This window comes from Dermacentor silvarum, chromosome 7 (genome assembly GCF_013339745.2).
Source record: "Dermacentor silvarum isolate Dsil-2018 chromosome 7, BIME_Dsil_1.4, whole genome shotgun sequence".
In the NCBI taxonomy this organism is placed as follows: domain Eukaryota; kingdom Metazoa; phylum Arthropoda; class Arachnida; order Ixodida; family Ixodidae; genus Dermacentor; species Dermacentor silvarum.
Genome location: NC_051160.1, coordinates 161,534,567 through 161,559,738, shown reverse-complemented (window position 1 = coordinate 161,559,738; position 25,172 = coordinate 161,534,567). Strand labels below are relative to the sequence as shown.

Sequence of the window (25,172 nt, the reverse complement as noted above, 5' to 3'; positions counted from 1 at the left end):
ACGCACACCAACTTTCTATGTGTCCAAAGTAATAAGCTAACATAGAAAGCTCCTAAACGGAGTAGAAATATAACACACACCCAATTTATTACAGTCGATTCCCCCTACAACAAATGCCGCTACAACGAGATTTCTGCCACAACGTAGCTTTTCCGATTCCCCGTCAGCTGCCCATAGAAAGTAATACAAAAAAAGTATCTCCATAACGAAGCCGTCTTATTTGGTATTTCCGCTTCAACGAACTTTTCGAGAACGAAACTGGGAATGAATTGAAATTGGAACTGCCGAGTAGTCAAATTAGAAGGCCCTTCCAAAAGCTGTGACAATTGTATGTCCGCTTGAACGAGGTTTTCGCGAAGTTCAAAGTACCGATTTACGCCACTGCAATGCATAGCCACGCGTGGTCATCACGCGCCTGCGCGAGACTGCACGGGATCACCACAATCGCTGCCGTTTTCTGTAGTGTGTGTCTGGTCGAAATGGCTACGCCAACGAAGAAGCGTAAATTACTCTCTCGAGAAGGCACATATGATCAGTGAGGCAGAAAGCGGAAGGAAAAAATTCGCACTTTCTCCCGAAAGGCGAAGCATCGATTGCGACAGCAGATTAGTAGACAGCTATACGAACTAAGGATCGTAGTTTTATCGGCCGTATAAACTTGCAAACATTTGCTAACTAAATTACCAAGCACGGTGTCACGTGTGCACAAGTAAACATGAACACATATCGTTCGATGACCGCAGAAACTCTGTGTCAACACGCTGGAATGAGGCACGGCAATAGCAACAAGAGAATTGACCTTCGTGCCATCTCTCTTCAACGTGAACTAAACGTCGAAAGCACAGTGCACACGACTCTACCGGCACTAGTTGCCTTTGCCCACATCGCAGATCACTTTTAAGATGAGGCCTGCCCGGGCGCGCACTTTGTGCACGGCACGGATTGCTTTCAAGATACGACGGCCGCGCCGCAGCCGCTGTTGTCAACATGATGCCAATGTCTCGTCGTCAGGGGAAAATGACAACCCACTATACACACCGACTCCTGCGACTGCTTTGAAAGTAATGGATGCTTTTGACCTCACCTTAAAAGTTATCGGAGCCCACGACAATGACATTGCGATGGCTCTTTTAACGGACTGTGAGACTCACGTAACGCCTTTGCTTGCCGTGAAGCGTAAGCAATCCAGGCTGACCCCCACTTCTGGAAATAAAACTTCCGGTAAGCGCAAGCTTGCCAAGTTTGCCGACTCTGTCATAAATATGCAATGAAATTGTGATAATTCAAACCGCTTCATTGCGACAGTGCATGTGCTGCAAAATGAGTGTGGCAAGCGCGTTGGGTTAGGCGTTGGCCACAATGTACAAAAATGCTGTAACAGCGGCGCGAAATGCATTCTCTCATGAAGTTGACACTTTATTGACCGCATTCGGTACGTTTCAATCTTTGCCCCTACGCCATCACGAAGATTTCCCGGACGATGGTTTCGGTTTTGTTAGCGGCTTTGCCGTTTGGCATATGTATATACATACTAATTTCGCAACAACGAAGTTCCTCCACAACGAAATTTTTCGCATGTCCTGTGAATTTCGTTGTAGCGGGACTCAACTGTAGTAAGGAAAATTGCTGCACAATGATGACCGGTTTTCTAAGCTTCACCACGCATTTTTTTTTTAAAGTCAGCTTCACCGCAGTACATAAGTGTTAAGTGGCAATGTATGCAAACATTGCTAAGGTGGTTTTGGTTTCGTGTCTGAATGCACCACGCAGGCAACTTCTAGCCCAATTTTCCTTTTAAAAAAAGGCAGGCGTTAGAATTGGGTAAATACCGTAATCATACATTATGAGCTATGGCTATTGCTTGAAAATCTTCATAGGGTGAGTCGAAAAAGGCATTTTTATTTCGATGACGTGTGGTCAACGCATTCACTGTCACCTAAAACTGCGTCGAGACAGACACTGCCACTAAAGGGGTCGTCATTGGGCTCACCATAAAGGTCAGGCGTGTTCTTGCTGACTGGTCAAGTTCAAATTATCTGGCCAAGGCCAATTTCAGGACCAAAATAATGATAGTAGCTTGAGCTCATAGAAATGCATGGATGCAGGCCGGGATCTTCAGCCGGGGAATTCCCCAGAGTCGAATTAACGGAAGTCAACTGTACTGAAAGTTACGACATTTGTCTGTAGTTCGATACCTTTACTTGATCACCTTCTTCTTTATGTATGGGCACAACATTAACCATTTTCCATTCTCGAGGGAGCTTTTTTTGCCACAATGGCAATAGGCAACAGAGTACCACCAAAAAAAAAAGGAGCAATATGATTGACGCAGTGTTTCAAAATGTAAATTGATATGCTATCAGGGCCATGTGGGTTCAGATTGTGCAAAAAATTCCCCGATACCTGTCGCTGTTGTAAAAATTTCATTTCCGGCAGCTGCGCAAGTGCCACATTGCCCGATGCTACCGAGACACTAATCGGCGCAGAAAAGAACAGATTGAAGATATGCGTTAAAATATTCAGCTTTGCGCAAGTCATCTTTTAAAAACTCATCGTTGTTAAATATGATTGGGATGCGAATAGAATCCTTCTTATTAATTTTATTAAAGCGCCACACTTGTTTTGGATTTAATTTCATTTTGTCTTCCAATGAAGACAAATGTTCATCCTTTGCCTACATTAGTTGCTTTTTAAGCTCAAGGCATTTCAACTTTGCAAACAAATTGGCAGTGTAAAGGAACAGAGACAGCACCTGTTCCTGGGCCGGCTGTTCTATTATCTACTTCCTCCTCGTGTTCTCCTCGTTCGCCCCTAGCCCCCGAGCCCAAGTGCATCTCGTCATCTTTACACTTGGCCATGCTGCAAGTTTCCGGCATGGCTTGCAAACACGCCACTTAACATGGAGGCAGTCCGAGCGCCTTTTTGTCTTCATGAGATACCTTACACACGGCCACGCTGCGGCTTGCCACGCTGTGACTTTGCACGCTGCCGAAGATGGTTCTGGCGGCTGTCAGGGTGCGTAGGTGGTGAGAACCATGGTCGACAAGAGTGGGAAAACGTCGTCAATGAGCCATCCAGTACATGCGCTACCAGCTTCTCGGGCGGCCGGCACTGAGTGCTGCGCTCTGGTCGCTGGTCTCCGAGACGATTAGCCTGTCGCTCTTGAAAAAATACGGCAGGAAATTCTGGACGCCAAACCAGTTAGTAGCACTGAACGCAGATGGTCGCATTGATCACGTTCGGTTGCAATGCATCGGTGTGGTCTACGACGCGGCTTCTTCAATGAGGAGGTGAGCATCCATGCTCGTATAAGACGCAACTTGCGCTTTTTCAGAGTTGCCACTGACGGAACAAGGCTCCTCAAGGTGCTCGAACCGGGAGATCTTGTAAGGACGCCGAGTGCTACCCTGCCTTCCTGGTCAGTGTTCATGGCATCTGCAAAAGATAACTGGCCCTCGATCTGCATTGCGGAATGCATACTATAGGAAGGTCTGGGCCGCATGGGAAGGTCATTAATGATGACGACCTCGGACCTGCTCCGGTCTTCAGTAATGGTGACCCCAGCCGCGTTGGTCTGCCTGGCTCCCTTCAGTGAGACGTCACTAGGCGAGGCATGAACGTCTCCGCATTCGGCCAATGACTGTTGTGAAGTTCATAGGTGTGGGTCCGACTGGTCCTGATGTGTGTCGTTCTTAGGATCCGTGGAAATATCGGTGTGATCCTGAAGTGTTAGCTCTTCATCATCGGTGCTCAATGCCACGTTGTGTGCAGTTGAGGCGTCCAAGTTTGAGGCCGGGATACTAGGTGGATCTAGCAGAAGCGGGATAGTAGCGGAAGCGCTGTTGTGCTCGGCGTTTCCCACTAATTCGGATGGAGCCGGCAGCGTCACCCGGTGAGACGGCGCCTTCATGTGCACATCCGACGACGAGCTTGGAGGCCGCGTCACCGACTGCTGTGGATGGCAAGTGGTCTTGACCTGATGTGTGATTTCAGTGACCGACACAGAACTACTTATTAAAGACCTGTAGCAGCAGCTGCTGGCTTCGCAGGGGGTCTGTGGCGGACATCTCCATCTGAATGCTGCAGGGCACACCTTCCACAGCAGTGAAGCTGTAGCTCTCCGGAGTGCCATGCGAAGTACTTCGCTGGTGGGACTCACCGCAGGCATAAGGAAGCTGGCCGAACGCAGCAATCAGAGCTGCACTCCATTCAGGCCAGGACCGCTGCTTGATGCCTTCGTAGTTTTCCCATGCCTTGGTGGCACCGCAAAGTCATTTTGCTGCAATCAGCCATCTTGTGTGGTCAGGCTAGGTATGACAATCACCCAAGGCATTGATATTTTCCACCCAAAGGATGGCGTCGTCTTGGAAGCCGTGGAACGCTGGTATTTCCAAGAACGCCGGCTTCAGGGAAATGTGGACGGCGTCGTTCCCAGGCAGGACGCAACCGCTGATGGACACAAAAGCAGTCGTCATAACATGGAGCTGTTGTGTCAGCTTGGCGATGGCGTGGACGCGGATATCCGAACATCCCTGTCCTAGAGCCACCAAGGAGGCTTGGACGCCGTCCCCGGATGGTGCAACGAGTACTTGCAACGGTGGTAGGATGGCAGGCTCCATACCTGAGGAAGCGTGAACGGCGTTCCTGGGAAGGAGGGCATGTTCATTGTAGACTGCGCCATTGTAAAGGAACAGACACAGAGACAGCACCCGTTCCTGGGCCGGCTGTTCTATTATCTCCTTCCTCCTCGTCTTCTCCTCACTTGCCCCCTAGCGCCCGGTGTTTGAGCGCCCGAGCCCATGTGCATCTCTTCATCTTTACAGCAGTTTTCTTTTGACAATAAACTTCATATACCCTAGCCTTTCTTTGATTGAGGCACAAATCTTTACTGATCCAAGGATTGTCGCTGCAACAACTAGTAATTGTCAAAGTTCTTGATGGCATAAAATTATTTATTAAGAACGACAGCTTTTCTCTAAACAGTAGCCACAAAGTTTCAATCTCCAAGTCACGGCTGCATTCTTGAAATGAACCCAGGTACTCATCTAGGTCCCTACTTATAGCATCAAAGTGGCTCCTGCCATACAGGAATACTTTTCTTGGGTGCAATATATTTAGCTCAATCTTTTTGCGCAGCACGGTAGCTGCTACTGTGTCGTGATCACTCATACCGGGTGTTGAAACCGCCGATTCAATTAGGCTGTTACGATTGCTAAACACCAAATCCACAACACTGCTGCTTGTCGGTGACTTCATTATAACATGGCTCGACTATAGTGTACAAGTATTTAAGAGTTCAGTACAGAGTCCACACTAGTGGACTAAACAAAACTCGGTGAAAAATTAAAGTTCCTAATATGGTCTGCAGCTGCATTTTAATTATGCTTAAAACTTTTGAACAGGCAATTACTTGGCACGTAAAGGTAATATTAAACATACACAAGAGAAGCCTGAACAACTACCCCTGGCATGTACATAAAATTTTCTTCACAGTAAAAGGCATCTGTAATCTTCAACATACCTATGTTTGCGTGCCGGCAGCACGCCTTCTGGGTTCCATGGTCACTTGCACAGATCTGTGCTTTTTCTTGAGTGTGCATTGCGTTTCCACATCCACACTCGCAGCCTTGAAGTCTGCGCAATATGAATGGGGCAACTCTGCAGAAACAGAAATGCAATCTTAGCCCAATCTCATCAAGCAGTGCACTAGCTAGTATGCATTGAAATTGCAGACAAGAGCTCACAGTACCAAGCTAAGCATATTCTGCAACGTCCTCACAACACTCTTACACTTTAAGTCACCTGCCATGGTGTCTATGGCTATGGCAGTGGCAGCACCTAAGCACAGTGGTGCTACATCACTAGACAGCATAGACATCAATGGCAGCCTCAATGGAGTGACATACGAGTTCTTCTGTAGCATGGTGCGCTGTCTGGACTGACTCAGAAAAGCAGTACAGGTTTATTTGCAAGTTGTGTGCGACATGGCCTCAAAAGGCACTATCAGGCATGCCTACATCACATTTGGCTGAATATGGCAAACACCATTTAAAACTACAGCGGAACCCCCGATTATATGACTTTGAGGGGACCATGCAAAATCATCATATAATCTGAGCGACGTATAATCGCAAAACTAAGAATATCGGCAGCGATACTCAGTTTTGCCCAAAAAATGGGTACAGACCGCCTGAATAAGCCCACAGCATTAACCTGCGCTGCTTCCAAGGAAGGTAAATTAAATTATTTTAAAACTACTGTATTTATTCGATTGCAACAAGAGTTTTTTTTTCATGATTTTCGTTGCTTGAACTCGAACCTCGCGTTAAATTCGAATAACGGCAAAATTTACTATTTTAAAACAAATTTTCTAAATCCCGTGATTTTTATCGTTACATTCACAACCTGTAACTTTAGGTCTCGATCCAATTCATACACAAGTAGATCGAAGTCAGAACTTGTCTTTGTTTGGAGTCGACGCTGTTTTCGCTATACTTGTGACTGGTTACGATGCTGCAATACCCTACGGCCTTTTGCGGTTCGACTCCGTTCATTCACGACGTTATGGCGATGCAGCGCATTCGGTACAACAGTCGCTTCACGAGACAAGCAATTTGGATGGCCAAGGAGCTAGGAAAGTCCGCCGCGGCTCGGCGTCTCGACGTCAAAGAGTCGACGATTAGCGGATGGTGGGACCAGCGGCAGGCCCACTTTTATTGCTAGGCCAGTCGGGAAGGCTCTGTGCAACATGAAGTGGCCTGGTACTAACCCCGAATGAAATGATTGTGCAGTCTTTTAAGAAGTACTTAAATCTCAAACAAGCTCGATGGCACGGAAGATGACTTGATTCTCGGGCGACCACTTTCGGAGATAGTTTCGCATTCGCGAGATTCGGCTCATCCTGACAACGAACACCTCTTGAAGTATACCGCCGACAGCTCTCTTGGCGCTGATTGCAAGCTTAGGACAGTGCCAGAAACACTTGTCGGGGACGCTTTCAGTGCCGAGTCATGCGAAATTTCGCTAAGGTGATCGTCCGAGAAGGCCGCCCATGGAAAGCTCCGTCTCCTCTTCAGACGACCATGATGAGTGAAGAGAATGTTTCCGAATTGCGATTCCTTAAATAAAGGTACCATTTCTCTTTTCGTTCATCTCGTGTTACATATCGGTTTTATTTTCTTCATTTCGCGTGACTGGAAAGTTGCCGCTTGCGTTACAATTGCCTGTGTACCGTACACAGGCAGCGTAAGAAACTTCCTCAAAGACTGTAGTGGTATGTTTTGTGTGTGTTGTGTATCGGTGATGTGCACTGTGCAAATCATTCCATTTTTCCCTGTTCCCATCTGGAGTAGCATGCTAGACACGTCTCCAGTATTCGTTAAAGAGCCCACCCTCTCTTTCTCATAGCAATCCTACAGAAGTAATGTAGTTTGCATTATGCACAGCAGATGGCCACATACATGGGCCCAGCATGACGATTTTATGTTGCTGAGCACGCGACTGCAATGTTAGAATATAAATTTACTGCAAATTTTATAAAGTAGAACCTCGTTGATACGATGCCTTCTTGTACGATTTCCCAGCGCCAAGGCTCGCAATCAAGAACAAAAAAATTATGCACATCCAACACACGTTCGATGTGCACGATTCTATACAACACTTTCACGAAGCGGTCAACGAATGGCTAACGCACATCACTTCAAGGCTGCCCTCGAATCATTATTTTGTTAAACTAAGCCCATCCCTCATGTAATACCTTTGAAGTATTACATGAGGTATTTTGAGGGCCTTTGAGGTATAATAAATAAATAAATAAATAAATAAATTTGTCCATTCCATTCCTGTGTCTTTGGCGTAAAGTAAACTGAATAATAAATAAATAAATAAATAAATAAATAAATTTGTCCATTTCATTCCTGCGTCTTTGGTGTAAAGCATGGGTTCTCAAAGTGGGTTCCGCGGAACCTACGGGTTCCGCAGGCCCCTGCTCGGGGTTCCGCGAGCCACTGATAAATTTTCCCTGGTGCCGCTCTCGACAAGTGTCTTAAACGGCGAACACGAGGTGCGCTTGATCGAAAGAACCTCCATTACCCATGCCCGAGTGTCAAAAAGCACATCACAGTGCGTAACAGCAACGTGCGAACTGCGCAATAAATACGCAAGCAGCTTTTAGCCACCCAACCTCTGAGAACGGGCAGCGCGCCTAAGCTTTCACAGTTGAATCTCGGAGGCCGTAGCTTACCACCATGCGCGTTTCTCCTATTTGTAGGATAGGGTCGGTGCCGGTAGTGTGCGCACTGACATATACGTTGGAGGAAAAAAAAAATTCGCACAGCGCCGCAAATGCGCGCCGCAGAAGAGCAAGAACGGCGTAGCGTCCAACCGAAACGAATCGGCATAGTCCGCATCGCCGTGGTCCTCAGCGGCGATCTAAAGCGGCACGTGACTGACAGCAACGCCGAAGCGCTTCGTGCCTAACCTTTAAAGCCTTTATTCTTGCGTTTATCGCCGCGCGCAACTCTGCGTTGGCGGCTAGCCGCGTGCCTCCGTAAGTGCGTAGTCGCTATCTCTAATCGCGTCGATAACCACCGCAGTTTCGTCCGCCGCGGTTGCGGCAAATAGTAGTTTCGTTTTCACTCGATGCGCGCATCGGCTGCGTGCCTTCACAACTGCGCAGTCGCCTCCCATGGCAGTGTCGATAGCGACCGGCCGCAGTTTCGTCACTTCTTGCAGCGAACGGTAGTTTCGTTTTGACTTTGTGCATGCGTCAGCCGCCTGCCTTCTGAACCATAAAGTCGCCGTCCATGATCGTCGATAGCGGTCGCGGTTTCGTTCGCAGCGGTTGCGGCAAGCAGTAGTTTCGCTTTGATTCAGTGCAAAGCTGTCGGAGATAAAAAGCACCAGCTACATCGCGATGGATGGACAATTTGTTGGCGAGCAGCTGAGTGTCGAAAAAATAATCGAGATGTGCGCCCGTTGGTGTGCAAAGCACGTCTCAAATGAAAACGCGCGCCGCGAAGGATGTCGCAAGGCCTTCGCCGCTGCTAGCGCTAATCAGTCATGAGATGAAGAGAATTTCAGCTTCCGCACTGGTCTTGTGCTAAATAGAAACAAGATTTGACGATTCATTGAGTAAATAGAAGCGTGATGACGTAGTGAAGTATTTGTTTATTGTTTTCTTGATACCCTCGATAACTCGACATTCGGTTAATTCAGGGGGGGGGGGGGGTCCTTGGCACTTTATGGAGCTTAGCAGGGTTCCGTGGGATGACTGTACTTGAGAACCCCTGGCGTAAAGTAAACTGACGCGTACATGCGCTCTCGCGCACCTGTGCTACACAATGTGACAAACCTTACATATTGGCTTGTATTTATCAATTTACCGGCCGCTTCTTTGCTAGTCCCCCGTTGTGGGTATGGGCCACACGCGGCAATCATCTCAAAGAGGTAGCTGGCCTTCGCACGATATGTACCTCCCACTTAGGCAGTGCGGAGCTTCGCGGAATGAGGTTGCAGAAGAGCGTTCTCCTGAGGAGTCAGCCATTCCGCCATATCTTTAAGGTGACAAGCTGAAGTGTTTGCATGTACTTCCGAAGTAGCTTTAGTGAGACTGACTGTTGGGCTAGTTGGCTTATCATATAGTATGGTTTCTATCATGTATCATGATCTATCATGGTTTCGCGAGATCATGATTCTAGGCAGGTCTGCAAGTAACACGGCTTGGTAAGCTTTGGAAGCTTTCTTCATTAACTAGCATTCCATTACCTGTTTAAGCGAGGTGTCAAGTGCATTCCACAAGGCCAGGCTCGAGTTTTTTCATTTGTATTTGACACACAGTTGTTCTTGATGATAGGCCTTCTCACTTTCGTATAAAGAAGTGGCGTGATGCAAGGGCACAGGCGAAGCTTATAAAATTGGTCGTGTGTCTGTAGAAATAAACAGTTGGTAGGATCGTTCATCTTCGTCTGTTCTCTGTGTCTGTGTCCAAAATTTTTGCAATAAATTTTCAAGGCAACATGGTTTAGTGGCACTGAAATTAAGTTTCATTTCAAAAATCTAAATTGTTCTTGCTGGAACACTGTGATGTCACACGGTTTCTGCATTCTGTCAGGTGAACTACACTATACGCCGTCGTCGGCAAACACTCCGATGGAACTCGGTATGGCATCATAGGTGCCAATGGAATGTGCGCACATTACGTAGCAGCGTCTTCACCATCCAATGAAGCAAAACCATCATTGTCACTCAAGATCACTGCAACATTGATCAGTTCTTTGCAGATTATGACCTAGTAATTGGCCTCGGTGATCACTAGTGTGCTGGTACAGCTATTGCATGCCATAGAATGGCGCAAGGACCAGGAATGGCCAAAGAGGGCCAAGCAAGTTGTCGTGAGTCATCAATGAATAAATGTATTCTTAATAAAGATGCAATATGGCTGTAAAGAGGCCTAAAAATAGTCGCTCTAATATGCGTAAAATATATTGCCACAGGGCAGAAATAGTGAAGTGAAGGTGTATTTACACGTATTTACAAAATTGCAGCCACGCTCGATACAGAAGATGGCTGCCCAAACCAGCCGTGCGCTCTCCTAGCTAAATCGTGATGGGGGTTCTTGATGCGGCAGGTGTGAGGACTTTGCTCAGGCGGCCGCGCACTCGGCACTCATCATAGAAAGTTGCGCACAAGTCTCGATCAACGCCGGAATGTTTATGCCATCAACGATAACATCAATCAGATTTTGTCGGGTCGGTAAAGTGAGCAGAGGATTTGTAGGTCGAGTCGGCAGTGCAGTATCACCTCCGGGAGCTGCAGCAGTTAGTTTTCTGGGAAAGAGCGTCGAAGGTTCATGGCGGATGGTGGGCGACAAGCCTGAGGCGATGGGGATGACGGCCGACAAGCTGGTAGCGAACGGGATTGGTGCAGTGGAATGACAGTGCAGAACTGTTCCATGTAACAATAGCGTCGGCATTAGGCGGTTCCTGGTCAAATGGAGGCTGGAAACGGCGTGGGCTCAGTCCGGAACGGTAAAACCATAGGGCGGTCGTGTAAGTGAGGATCCGACTCGGCTGTGGCAATGACCGGCAATGTGACCGTTTCGACGGCAGGCAAAGCAGATCGGTCAATCCCCTGCAGTTCGCCAGTCGGCCAGGTTCCAATAGCCTGGAGGGATCCGCTGGCTAGGCGAAGGAGCAGGTCCATCCGAGAGTCATGAGGGTGCAATAGAGCAAACAGAATGAACTCCGAGATGTTCGAGTTCTTCATGGACTATTGCTTGGACAAGTGGCACCATGGGCAAGCTGTTGGGATCACTGACGCATGGAAAAGGGGTGGCAGGTGACATTGCTTCAATTTCGCGCCACACAATTCGTGTCACGTCTTTCGAGAAGTCGATGGTCACTGCATTCTGCTGTCCTGGCATGAGGAAGTCGCAGCTATGTTCAGCAAGTGGGTGAACGATGTTGGCAACGTTGTAATGTGGCGGCTCTTTGCCAGCTGAAAGCATTGGCACTCCTTAATAATGTGGCCGACTGTCGCACAATTCCTAAAAATTAGCAAATTGAAAGCATAGTCAGCGATGCCCTTCAAAACGTGCCCGACCTGGTCCGACTCTGTCACTGTCAGCCTTGCGGAACAGAGTTAGCACGTCCTGGATATAAGCGACGTACGATTCCATGGAAGTTTGCACACGAGTCGCTAGGTCTTTCTTCGCGGTGTTCTTCTGCCCAAGTGGACGGCCAAACAAGTCCTTCAGTTTCTGCTTGCACGTTTCCCAGTTAAGTCCGTAAGCTCACCGTGCCTTGCAAGTAGAACATCAAGTTTGCCAGCATTACAGTTGCATCCCACTTGTGGGTACTCACACGCTCATACATAGTGATCCAATCTTCCACGTCGACGTAATCGGTTCCGCAGAACGTTCCTGGACCTTTCGGATACGCCACGACAATGGTTGGGGTTCTCATCTGGCGCAGGTCTCGCGGCCTCAGTCATGATGTTAATACCAAGGCGTACTACCGCTGCGGAGCTCTGTGGTCTCTCGGGAATACCCAGCACCTCCACCAAAATGCCAAGGGGCACAAATAGTGAAGCGAAGGTGTATTTACACGTATTTACAAAATTGCAGCAACGGTGGATACACAGAATGGCTGCCCGAACCAGCCACGCGCTCGCCTAGCTAAATCGTCTTCGTTGTTCATGGACACACCATGCCCCACTGCTCCATAACAATATAATAAAATTATGGCAATTATCAGTAAGGTGGACTAAAAAGATAAAAGATACGTTACAAAGACATGATAAACTAAAATGTGTCAGTGCCAGTAGCACGACTGCCTCATCAGGGTCCTCGAACACAGGTGCATTGAGGCCCACGCTATAAATGCTACTGCCGAAACATCAGCCTCCGTTGAGAGGCTATGCTACAGATGGCTCGAGTGTACAACATGCATTACAGGAACATCATTAAGAAAACGTAAAACTGATTTCATGCCGAAAAGAGAGTCATTGCTGAGAAACAATGCCGGGTAAAATGGAGTACGCTGTCTGTATGCTAGAAGCAATTTTTTTTTTTTAAATCTATTTCACAACATTCAAGCAGGATCCCGTGGGCTTGAAGCCCACATAAATGTTCGACTCCCTTAAGGTACATAGGGAAACATACGAGGTCTGTTAGAAAAGTATCCACCTTTGGCCGAAGAAAAAAAACTGGCATAACTGGAGCGTTGGAAACCTAATCACCCTCAAAGTAGTCTCCTTGGGACTCCACACACTTCTCCCAGCGGTGCTGCCATTGTTGGAAGCATTCAGAGAAGGCCCTCTTTCGGAATGGAGTTTAGCTCAGCTGTCGTTGCAGCCATAATGTGCTCTCTTGTCTGAAATCGCACTCCTTTCAATGGCCTCTTGGTTTTGGGAAATAGCCAGAAGTCTCAGGGGGCCATATAAGAGTAAGGAGCCTGTTGAACTACAGGAGTCTGGTTTTCCGCCAAAAAAGTCTGATCAAGTGTGAGGAATGTGCAGGAGCGTTGTCGCAATGGATGCGCCAATTTCCTGTTGACCACAAGTCCGGGTCTCTTGCGCCGCACAGCATCACCTAGGCGACGGAGGACATCCCTGTAGTACTCTTTGGTGATTGACTGTGTGGTGCGTGCTCGAGGTGTACCACACCGCGGGAGTCAAAGAAAGCAGACAGCATCACTTTATCAATGCTGCGCACTTGGCGGGCCTTCTTTGGTCTTGGTGGCACGGAATGCTTCCACTGTGACGACTGGGATTTGGTTTCCGGGTCATACCCGTACACCCCAGACTCATCACCAGTGATTATGGTGTTCATGAAGCTGGGTCACTGTTTGTGGAATCCAGCATGTCCTGTGAGACTTCAATACAAGGTTGCTTTTGCTCCACCGTGAGCAGCTTCGGCACGAATTTCGCCGCAACTCACTTCATGGCCAAATCTTCGGTCATAATATAATCTGCAAAAAAAGTGCTGATGCCCACCTTTTCTGCAATTTCTCTGATAGTCACATGACGGTCCCGCATCCCCACAGCGTTCACTTCTGCAATGACCTGGTCATTTCGGCATGTTGATGGCCGACCAGAGCGTGGCTTGTTCTCCACCGATATGCAGCTGTCTTTAAACCGGTTGTACCATTCCTTAATCTGTGTGCTGCTCATAGCATCATCACCGAAAGCCATCTGAATCTTCCGAATGGTTTCCACTTGGTTGTCGCCCAGTTCCTCTCAAAATTTGATGCAGTAGCGCTACTCCAGTCGCTCCGTCTTTTTCCTTGCAATAAAAAAACCGACGAGAGCACTGTGCACTACCTGCGTCCCAGCAACTGACGTTATCGACAGGCGGGAAAAAATTTGCACATGCACACGAAGGTTCAAGGTCAGCTGATGCAAACACACTTGTTTCATATCCATCAGGTGTTCGCAAAATAAAAATAAGGTCGGACACTTTTCTAACAGACCTAGTATGTCCCAGAGAATAACATATAAGCTATCAGAAATATATTTTTGAAAAGTACTTCATTATGGTTATGAAGGCCCAAATAAAGAAAAAAATACAATACCTCGATAATTTCACGGCTCACTGGCTTATGTACCTGAGGGGGTTAAATCAAGGTTCGACTGTACCAGCTCTTAAACTCAATTGAATTGGTGCGATGCCAAGATATGAGCCGGAGACAGTCTTGGATAAACGCGTTTTTCTACACACAACGTTAAAACTGGACGAAACAAACACTACACAGGGCATGACATTGAAGACGTCGTTCACGGAACAATGACGCCGTCTGGTGCGAGGCTATCTCGTCTTTAGTTCTTCTCGTGCTCATCGGGAGCCTTGGAAGAGTGCAAACATAATCGAGGCAGCTGTTACCACATCAACGACATCGGCACAACAGCAGATTATTAAATCCAAGAGTCATGCTCGTTCCTGCAGCAAGCGCATATGCACAATATAAACCCCAGAATGCAATGCAAGACAAAGGCAAGGAGTCCCATCGCTGGAGCAACGCGGTAACAGAAAAAAATTCGAAAGCTTAGAGAGTTTGAGCAGGCATCGAGGGCATTGCGTGGGAATTGAGTTGTCATCGTGTGTTGTTGAGGGCTGGCACTAGATATTTTCTCGGCCATGACTGAAACAACCGGCTTAACTGAGATCATGTTGGTGTACTTGCCACTTTGCCGAAGGAACATTTGCATTACACTCCACTAGGCATACTTTTTGATGCTGGGTAACAGTTGCGACAACACATCAGCGCATTAGGCAGATAGCTGGGTTTCACTTAAGTGGAATTAGTTGCATTCATGAAATTACAGAATGCATGTTATTGCTTCCGCGTTAAAAAAATATTCTTGCAACGTTCTTACCTCCTCCTTGACAGCTGTAGTTGTGGTCCAAGTAAAAAGCGAACATTGCCAACAACTGGTCATCCCGCCTGGTGCTGGCACCGGCGAATGGGCCACAGTGTGCTTTGCTAGCACTTCCTTCAGCAGAGTCTTCCTGTCAGATGACATACTTGCATTAGCTTATAGTACGGTACAGTCCAGTTTACATTAGGATTAGATAATTACATCAATTTACGGTAGGGGTGTGCGAGTACAGAACAGTAGATTTCAAATAGAATGTCGAATCGAATCAAGAAAAGGAAGCCAAAAATTGAATCAAATATAAAATAGAAAAAAATTAAACACAAACTTCTATGCTTCCAAATTATGTGCAAGAAACATAGTGCTGCCCATGCTTGGGAGGCTAATCACATGACCTAACAAGAATCTTGCTAGCTATCAGTAACTATGAATCGAGATGCGTAGTATGCTCTTCTCTGATACCAACTCAGTTCGTATACGAAGATCTGGAAAATGTTTTTTCAGGGTTCGTACACAATATTTGGCTGGAAATTCAAGGACATTTCAAGGATTTCAAGGATGCAAAAAGGCAGAATTCAAGGAGTGTTAGCATAATTTTATTTCGTCACATGACTTAGGAAAGGAGCCCTATTTTCGCTTTAATTTCTCTTTCAAGAGCTGTTATCTCCGCTTCTTTTTCTTTGGCTGTTCGACGGAAACTGTTTGCCTTGACAAATCAGGTCGTTTTTTGCTTCAGTGTCTTCCGAAAAGCGATCCGCTGACTCCTGCAAGCACTTCAGAGTTTTTTGGAGCTTTGTCTTCTTCTCTTGCATGCTCTGTAGCTCTAGCTCGAGTGCTTTTCTCTTCAAGGTTACCTGTTGAGCTACAGCTTGCTTCTTCTGTTCGTCCATGTATAGCGCATACCTATGCCTGGCTTGGCGCACTGATGACTTCAGTTCTTTCGACAGTGGAACGTTAAGCAGCCCACCGTGGGTTTTCATGGCCTCGCAGATGACTCGTTGTGAGATATACGAGAGCTCTGCCATATTTTCGACCGCGATCTGCTTGTTTACACTGAAACCTCTTTCTACTGAAGCCTGCCCATGGCTAAGCAAGAGAAGGACCTTCAGTACTTCCCATAACATCGAGAATGCCGGGTCATGCTTCAAAAGGCGCACGAAGAGAACGTCAAGGCGTTCATGGTCTCTTTCATAGTTTTGCAGTTCATGCCGCTTTTCTTGGCAGAACTGAATGTACTGTGCACACACAATATCTCTCTTGTGCTCAGAAAGAAGCTTACTGTCAATTAAACAGTTAACAACTTTCAGCTTCCCAAGGCACATTTCTGTCTTCGCCATCTCTCTGGGGTCGAAATATGACAACCCTCGAACCAGAGGGTACCTAAGAGGACTTCTCTCCATGATTTTCAGGATCATGTTCACAATGAACTTACGACACTCGCCCCTAAATTCAAAAACACACTTGGTACTCGCTTTTCCGCTTTTTAAGATCTTCTCAGCCACGCGTCCAACGTCCACCTTCTCAAGTGACGTGTAATTGGCAGTATCATGAACATCAATTCGCAGCAGTTTCGTGATGCTCGTGGCTTCTGTCAATACCGAGCGCTTCACGAACCTTGCAAGGAGGCTTCTCAAGACAGTTTCAAGCTCTTTTGCTAAAAAAATGTCTTTGGAGAATCGCTCTGAAAAACAGTCAAAAAAGGCTGCACAACCATTGCAACGTTTAGGGAAAAGTTCAGTTTCGCAAGTGCAAGCTGATCCTTTAGAAAAGCACTGACGTTCTCATACACTCTACATTTCGGCAAGGGTAGCCTATGGTCGCTCACTGCTTCGGTGTAGTGCCTCAAATGCTCCCACATAGCCAGGGCTCTCTCCAGTACGGGCACGTTCTCGACCCAACGGTGGGGTACGAAAGGAAGTGGAAACAGCTTGCTCCCTGTTTCTTCAACAAAATCTTCACGGCGGGCCGGTGCATCATGGAAGAGTGAGAATAAGCTCGACAGAAAGGTGTCAACTGGCCAGCTTGTCGCATGCATTCCTGCTTTGTACGCATTATGCACTGTGTGCAAGCCACATGAACCAATATCCAAGCACTGAACGTGAAAGTCATTCTTCATGTGCTGCTGCAACTTGTTGAAAAGACTCCAGTTGACATTCGGGCCGTCCATCGAGAGCTGCACAATCCTGCTCAGGGGAAAGGACGCGAGTGTTTCCGTCAACTTCTGCATAAGGTCGTCCGCTGTGCTGTGACCCATGAATGTCGAAGTCAGATATCTGGTTGTCACGTCACAGTTATTCCACAATCTGACGTGAACATCAAGTTGTTTTCTTTGCAGGTATTCACTCAAGGTTTCGTCAAAAAGCACAACAAAATTGTCAGACTTCTCCATCATTTGTTGTACTTGCGAAGTGAAAAATGGGCGCAGACCGTGGCACGCGACGTACGCGCACTTTTTCTCAGAGCAAGTGAAGCTTCTTGCGACCTCGCTATCCGGAAACATGTTTTGGAATAGCTAGGAAATGGATCCACTGGAGCTGTAGGAGTAGAGCGAGGACACAACTTTCATCGTCCACAAAATCTCGGCTTCGATCACGGAATCATGCTTTCTGCAGTCTTCGTCAAGTGTCGCAGCCCGAGAGGAAGTTGCCGTGCTTTCACGCTGACAAGCAGCCTCGGACGACAGATTTGCCGCTCGCATGAAACTTGCGACGGATGAGCAGCCCTCACCTGCTGCAGCTTTGGATCGGTGCTTCGCGCCTTTCTGGTGGCTCTTCAAGGCAGATTCCCCCATCGTTGCAATGTCGACCGTTTTCTGACATAATGCGCACATTGCTCGATAAGGATCGCTTGGTTCCGGTCGCACCCAGTGACGATAGTCCGTATGTTGCAGCCACGCAGGCTGAAACTTGCACTTCCTGCCTGGCATCTTGTCAAAGTAAACACACAACGCAAACGCGAACTTCACTGAAATGGCGCGCACGAGGCCGACAAACGGCCCGACTATAGTACCTAAAAGACACATACTAGTGTGCCGAGAGCGGGTGTCGCGGTATCACCGAGTGTGATGCCTGCCGCCGCCGGCCGCTTGGTGCGCTGCACTCCGAGACTGTGCCGGACGACCATGCTGAGACATGGGCGGACTTAAGGCAAGACACGACGCGAGTCTCCCCATTTGCCCGGCGATCTGCCTCTTATGTTCTTGTCTGTTCTGTCCCAATCCGCAATACGTTCGGGGTCTGCGGACGCGCTAGGTAATGAGATGAGCCGTTTCTTTCCGCGTCTCTGGGAAATCACGGTTTCGCGACCTGTTCAATGTTTCTTTAGACAGACGAGTGCACACATAGATGCAAAAAACCCACTCACAAGAAGAAAAGACTGCAACGAAAGCGGCAGCAAGGCGAGAAATGAACTATGCATTGCAATCGACGTGTAGCAATCAACGCATCGCAAACAAATGCGAGTCGAACACCGCAGGATTTAGCATGGTGCCGACAGGCATCGCCGTCTGGTGGCCCGCGGCGGCAGGCATCACTGCCCGCGCCACCGTCCCGCGTTGAGACGCTCGGTGGACGGCACACTAGAGTATATTCTAGGCACTATACGCAAGCCGAGCGAGCGATATGCCTCGCATTGGATTGGATTGCATTTCCAATGCATATTAGTTGCCAGACGACGTAGGGGCTGCGAGATTTAAAACCGAAACTTCCTGATGTTGCCCTTTAGTCAACACAGCTTGTTTTCATGGGCATTCATAAGCGAAAGGGCCTTAAATATCAGCATGACTTGCAGAGGTACATCGTTAATTTCCTCTAGCGGAACAAATCCCACGGGATTTTCAAGGATTACAAGGAGCTCACGGGTATTCAAGTAGTTTCAAGGGCCCTTGAACTTATACTGTCAATATCAAGGATATTCAAGGATTTCAAGGGGCTGTGCGAACCCTGTTTTTTATCGATAGAATGTCTGTCAAGTACAATTCAGTGCTTTTTTCTCTCTGAAGCTGAAGAAATAGCGAAGTTGTCCTAAATACCAATGGGGGTTTTCAGTTTAATTGTGAGCCATGCTGAGCTTAATGGCAATTTTCTATTGCTTAGAAAGTATTGCTTTCCAGTTTTCTTCCAGAAAACCGGAAGGTTCTTCCATCCTTACGGCAGGTGGTTTCAGTTGGTTACAGCTCATTATAAGGCCAATCTGTGCAACAGACAAAAGCGGGGAATGCACATCACGTCACATGGCACCGACGATAAAGAGTTCTCAAATCGGGAGGCCCACGGCAAGTTCACGCGACATTCCTCCCCCCCCCCCTCCCCCTTTTTTTCTGCCTGCATCCATCTGCCGTCTGTGTAAATGCATCTGCTGCCGGCGTACTGTCACACGACAGTTTCTAGCCTGCCATATAAATTCAAGGCAAGTCTTCTGACGGGTCACTTGAAGCTACAAAAAGAAACCGTTGGGATGGATGCAGACATAGATCTATGGACAAGGTTTCACGTCCCAAAGCGCCATGCTGTTATCCCGATTTATGAGATAATGGCCAAGTTATGGGGCCAAATTAGATCCCAGCTACCAACATGTTTTGCCTCCCCAGAAAGAATAGTGTCCATTTCTGCTTGCGTTGCCCCATGCATTGTGCGATGCAATCTAGTACCAAAAGCATGACTAAGACCAAGAGAAAACAAGGCTGATCTATGGCATTGCTAGGAAATGTAAAGTACTGCTGACAAGCTTAGCTCGTTTTTGTCTGCCTGAATGAACCCAGCTGATCCAAGGCACGAAAAGGGTTAATGCTATGGTAGACACTACAATGGAAGGCTAAAGATTAATTCTTACTGCCTGGAGTTTCTTAACATGCAACCAAAGCTTGGCAGTCACTTCTGCATTCTACTCTTATCAAACGCAGTCGCTGCAGCCAGGAGTCAAACCTGAGACCGCATGTGCGTAGCAGCATATTCCAATGCTGCCCAGGCACCACAGCTCATGGTTAAGTTCAATAATTAGTGTTAAGACATGTGGCAAAATCTTAGGTGGCCCTGACACGAAACTTTAAACTTGAGATGTTTGCACTCTGATTCCTCTGCACAAACAGCTATTTCTTACAGCATATTATTTATTTATTTATTTTCAATACTGCCAGTCTCTTTCCGAGACCATAGCAGGTGGGCGTAGAGATTGTTCATGCAGGTACAATAACACATCAGCACCACACGGCAAAACAGAAACAGGAATCCAATGCAGTGACAGTCATCACAACAGTATAAGATTAAAAGGTATAAAAAATAAGTATCCTTAATGATAATTAGGAATGAGTACCGAGCTCAAATTCTAGGGACAAAACACTTGTACCACTTATAGCTTATACACACTTATAATAGAAATAACATACAAAGTACACATTTTTATCCTCAGCTAACACAATGTAGCCAACAGCAACAGATAACAGAAATTATACATGAAATGGAGTGGTACACAGGCAAATAAAAGCAAATCTGAAAACACTCTGTAGTGAGCACTTGGTCGCTAATATGCTTCCAATGATGGCGAAATGTCTCTGGGGCTGAGAGCGCTACTGCATTAACACATGATATTTGCTATTTTTGAGGCAAAGTCCGTTAATGAGTTCGCATTAGTAACCGAGGGATCTAAACAATTCCATTCCCTGATCGCAAGTGAAAAAAAAAAAAGAGTGCTTGAAAGTTCCATTGGGGTAAGAGTACTCTGTCAGTGTATGTGAATGTTTGTGCCAGGTTACGCGGGATTCTGATGGATGGATATACAATGATGTGTCAATTTTATAATAGTTGTGAAGTAGCTGAAAAATAAATTTTAGGTGCGCTTGTTTTGGTCTAATCGCCAGTATTCGGAGGTCAGAGCTCGTTAACATATTTGTGGGAGAATCAGTGCACTTATATTTGTTGTAGATGAATCTTGCAGCCTTCCTCTGTACATTTTCTAGTTTTTTTATGTTAGTGACTGTATAAGGAAACCATACTATGTTAGAGTATTCTAATACCGGTCTAACATAGGTAGTATAGGCTAAAAGCTTGGTAGATGGAGGGGCCAGCCGGAGGCATCTGCAAAGATAAAACAGCTTGTGCATAGCAACTGAAGTAATATTCGAAATATGTGCATTCCATCTGAGGTTTAAAGCAATCGTGACACCTAAATATTTTTGTTCATTCACTTTTTCAAGCCTAGTGCCTTTAATGCTGTAATCATATTTGATAGCTTCTTTCTTTCGGGTTATCTTTCACCGGTGACTGCTTTTCACTGGCTAAGAAATGTTATCGCTCAGCGCAGGACGCGCCTGCATTTATCAGAATTTTCTCGAACATTATCGATGCTTCTATCTGTTGTCTGTTGTCACCAACGCTTATGTAATGTGATTGTATGAGTGACGCGAATTGTCTAGTGCTTTTTGGAAGACACGCGGGTACCAGGAATTACTCTGGAACCTTCGATGACTCATGTATAAATGCCGACACGTTTCGCTGCTGATCAGATTTCGACGATTGCCAACTGTGTTCGCCGCTATCGTTGCGCTTCGAGTGGAACTTGCTATTGTGGGCCAATATTCGCCCAATAAAAAAGTCCGTTTCGTCATTCACAGTTTTGCGACTGTTTTCTTCACCATCACTACTACGTGATATTTGGTGGAGGTGCTAGTGCGTTCATGCACAGAACACCCCCGTAAAGCCGCTATCCAAGCCCGAAACAAGAGGACAACACCAACGTCGCTAAGGACCAGCGAGCTAGCCGTAGGCAGCAAGGAATTCTGCCGGAGTACGGACTTCTTCCCGAGAAGACCACAGCGATCAAGGCCAAGTCAACGACCCTAATGGCAGCCCCAGCGTTCCCCTTCCTGTTGCAACAACCTCTGGAGCCACCAACCTTTCGTGGATCAGTGGATCATCGGCTGAAGACCCTGTAACCTGGCTGGAGACATACGAGAGGACCGCCACGTTCAAAAAATGGAGCGACGACGACAAGCTGCGCCATGTCTATTTTTCGTTGGACGACGCTGCTCGGACCTGGTTTGAGAACAGAGAGACCACCTTGGCGACGTGGGACCTATTTCGTGAGAACTTCGCGAGGACCTTCACGAGTGTCGTACGAAAGGAGAGGGCCGAAGTTCTCTTGCACCAGAGTGCAATTGCCGAACGAGAACATCGCAATCTTCACAAAGGAGATGACTCGCCTCTTCCGCAATGCCGACCCCGACATGTCTGAAGAAAAGAAAGTTCACAGGAAAGTTGATGCGGGGTGTCACAGAGTATCTATTCACCGGTATAATACGCAACCTACCCAAGACTTTCACAGAATTAGTTTCAGAGGCCACAAAGATCGAGAAGATGCTTGAAATGTGTGCCAGGCAATAAAACCGCCGTGCGCTGACAAACTACGCCGAAGCTCAAGCGCTAGGCACCGACGACCTGCGAGAGACGATCAGAGCGGTCGTACAGGAAGAGCTGCAGAAGTTGTACCCAAGGTCGCAGCCTCAGGTGGCCTCGATCGCTGACATAGTTAAAGAAGAGATTCAGCGGTCACTGGTGAAAGATAAACAAGCACACGTGTCAATATTTATTACGAAGCGTTCTTATAGGTTACTGCATGTTGGGCGGCGTGGAATGCGATCATGGAATGCGATCATCCGAGCATCATGGAATGCGCGGTTGATCGCATTCCACGCATCCACGGCTGCTCGCATTCCACGGCTGCTAGCCGCTGTCGCAGCCGACATGTAAGTGTGTGGCAGCGCCCCTTGGCAGTTTCCTCCCAAAGCTCCACCCGCGAGCCGGCGCGTTCAACACACTTCCCCATTCTAGCCACTGTACCTTCGCGGGACACACACATAAAAGCATCAACTAGTTCGTCACCGCTCGTATTGTACCGCCTTGCAAGGTGGAACGGTGCATTAGAACCTTATAAGATAATGCTAGAAGTAAGGAAATCCGAAGGTGACAGAAGCCAGTTGGCTTAGCGAGGTGAAAGTCTTCTAGCGCCCGCGTTGCAATCTGTCAAGTCGCCACAAAGATGGCAGCAAGCGTTTGCCGCCTCTTTTTGTTGTCTGCTAGCCAAAGCACTTCCAGAGAGCAGCCGGATCAAAATTGGCCTGGCTGGTTCTGGCAGCCCTCAGGTAGCCAGAACCATTCAGTCTGAGTAAAACGAACAACCGGTGAAAGTGGTCATGCGGCGGGCACAGCAACCCAAGAAAAATGCCGGCTCTGGCAGCCCGCGGGTAGCCAGAAGTGGAAAACTGAAGAGGCCCAGCTATGTTATGAAGCAGTGCAAACAAGAGCTGAAGGTCCACCCATCTGTCTTCAACCATACCCTTGAATTTTTGGTCACGGTGAAAGGACACCAGAAGGGTACCTGCTTGAAGCAGGTCCTGAAGCAGGCAAAATCGGCAACGGAAAAGTCACTAAAAAAGGGCACTGTCATGGCCACGTCATAAAAACACTCATCTTTAGCAGCCGCGTCACTGTGATCATTGAAATGAACAATGTGTTTCTAGTCAGTCTCTACTGTATGTAGCAGCAGAAATTTGCTGCTGTAGGTGCACCATGTCACAAGATAAATAATTGTTAATAAATATGTACATATCCCACAAAATGTGTGTGCTATAGGCAAACATAAAAAAAAAAAAACACTGCATGCCGATGTGCCCAGTAAGTAAAAAGTGTGAAATTCTCATTGTTAATGCAAATTGCACACTGTAACCGCAGCACGCATCTACTTCTGCATTCTGGCTTCATTAAAATGTGCAAAGTGCACGGTTCACAACCCCTGAAAATGTACGTCAGCTCCCATACCTTCAGCTGTTTCTTATGTTGTCCCTTTCGTGCCTTTTGCTTCTCAGTAGCTGGTGTTTGTTTCATGCAAATTTCCTTCCTTCTCCACGGCTGTGTTCCACGAGCTCTGTGGCCAGTGGTCTCCAAGAACTTTGAAAACCTGCAAGGACAGTGTTTTAACAGACACAGGGCAATAAGGTCATGATAATAATTATTAAAATTGTGTGCATAAAAACCATCACAGAGAGGAAAAAGAGAGCTAGCAGGCAACTGCCACCAGGAGAGGCACAATGCCTGCAGGCTCTAGAAGGAAAAGATTCATTGATTGATCGAGCATTTTTTTTCCCTTTAAAGTTTAAGGGGACGAGGCATACGTAGAGGCACATAGAAAAAAGTACAGAGTAATGAAGAGTGGAGAGATTGAACCCAAACCACAATGAAATTACACTTCGGCTAAATTTGTTTTATAAATCAGTGGTACATTACTACTAAAGCAAGCTTCGCAGTGCTGGTCCAATTTTCTTATAGGCAGCCTTTAACTCCTTCTTTACCGCGCCCATTGGGCATCATTAGCCAGCTATCGATGGTATGAAACGGCGCTTTCGAGACCTTCCACACCACTCACGGACACATTGCGCTATCGGACGTGAAGGAGGAGAATTACAATTGTGGTTTTACAGCGAAACCTGTATATGGCTAGGCGAAGCGAAAGATCGTTCGCCCCATGTTTCTCTAAACGTCTCCATTGGCAGGCGCCGTCAGTTATGTCGTTCTCTACGTCGCACCCAAGCACGCGTGCCATTGGCAGCGCCGTTAGTGACGTCGTTCTCTGCGTCGTACCTGCTCTGCCCGCAACGCCGGCTCATCGGCTCGCCGTTGTCGCATGCGTTCGATATCTCGAGTTAGCTCGGCGTCGTGGCTAGCAGCATCCGCCCGCCATTGGCGCTTGCATTCCACTTCGCGATTTCAACGTGGACGTTTCGTCGCAGCCGAAGCCAAAGTGCTGCTCGAGAAACTCCCGCCGAAAGCGAGCGTTGGCCCCGGCGAACGCGTTCCCGCCATTGCCACGTTGACGCTCCACAACGCCTCCTCCTCGGCTCGCCGTTGTCGCATGCGTTCGATATCTCGAGTTATCTTGGCGTCGTGGTTAGCAGCATCCACGCACCATTGGCGCTTGCGTTCCACTAGAAACATAAACATGTAACCAATAATTGAGAAACGCTTCAATACAGCGTCGCGATTAACCCACTGCTAAACACCGGGGCCGCATGTTCCAGCATCGCTGGTTAACCATCTGTACGGAGGGCTTGGGCGGTGTTTCTTTAAGCGGTTTGCTTTTTTCCCACCAGGCGGTAATTTTTGAACATGCTCCGAAGTTTTGCGATCATCAAAGTAGAAAGCAAAAAAAGGTCCGCCTCCGAGAGCGGCGCACATGCTTCGAATGCTGTGTCTGCGACTGATTTTATCAATTGGATCGAGCAGCAGTGAGACTGAGAATGCTGCCTTTTC

General features: G+C 47.4%; 1 protein-coding gene across 3 annotated transcripts in view; it reads right to left on the bottom strand.

The window, feature by feature from the left end:
• The window catches only part of LOC125947042 (uncharacterized), a 74,615-nt gene that overhangs the window by 11,332 nt on the left and 38,111 nt on the right, over positions 1–25,172 (bottom strand). For 2 of the 3 annotated variants that reach the window (XM_049671324.1, XM_049671326.1), the window contains exons 3-5: positions 23,685–23,823; positions 14,875–15,007; positions 5,522–5,658 (exon numbers count right to left, since the gene is read on the bottom strand). In XM_049671324.1, coding sequence (XP_049527281.1) covers positions 5,522–5,658; positions 14,875–15,007; positions 23,685–23,823 — 409 coding nt within the window. Of the gene's footprint in view, positions 1–2,184; positions 4,645–5,521; positions 5,659–14,874; positions 15,008–23,684; positions 23,824–25,172 lie in introns of those variants that run through there. The other variant, XM_049671325.1, reaches the window with a different exon arrangement.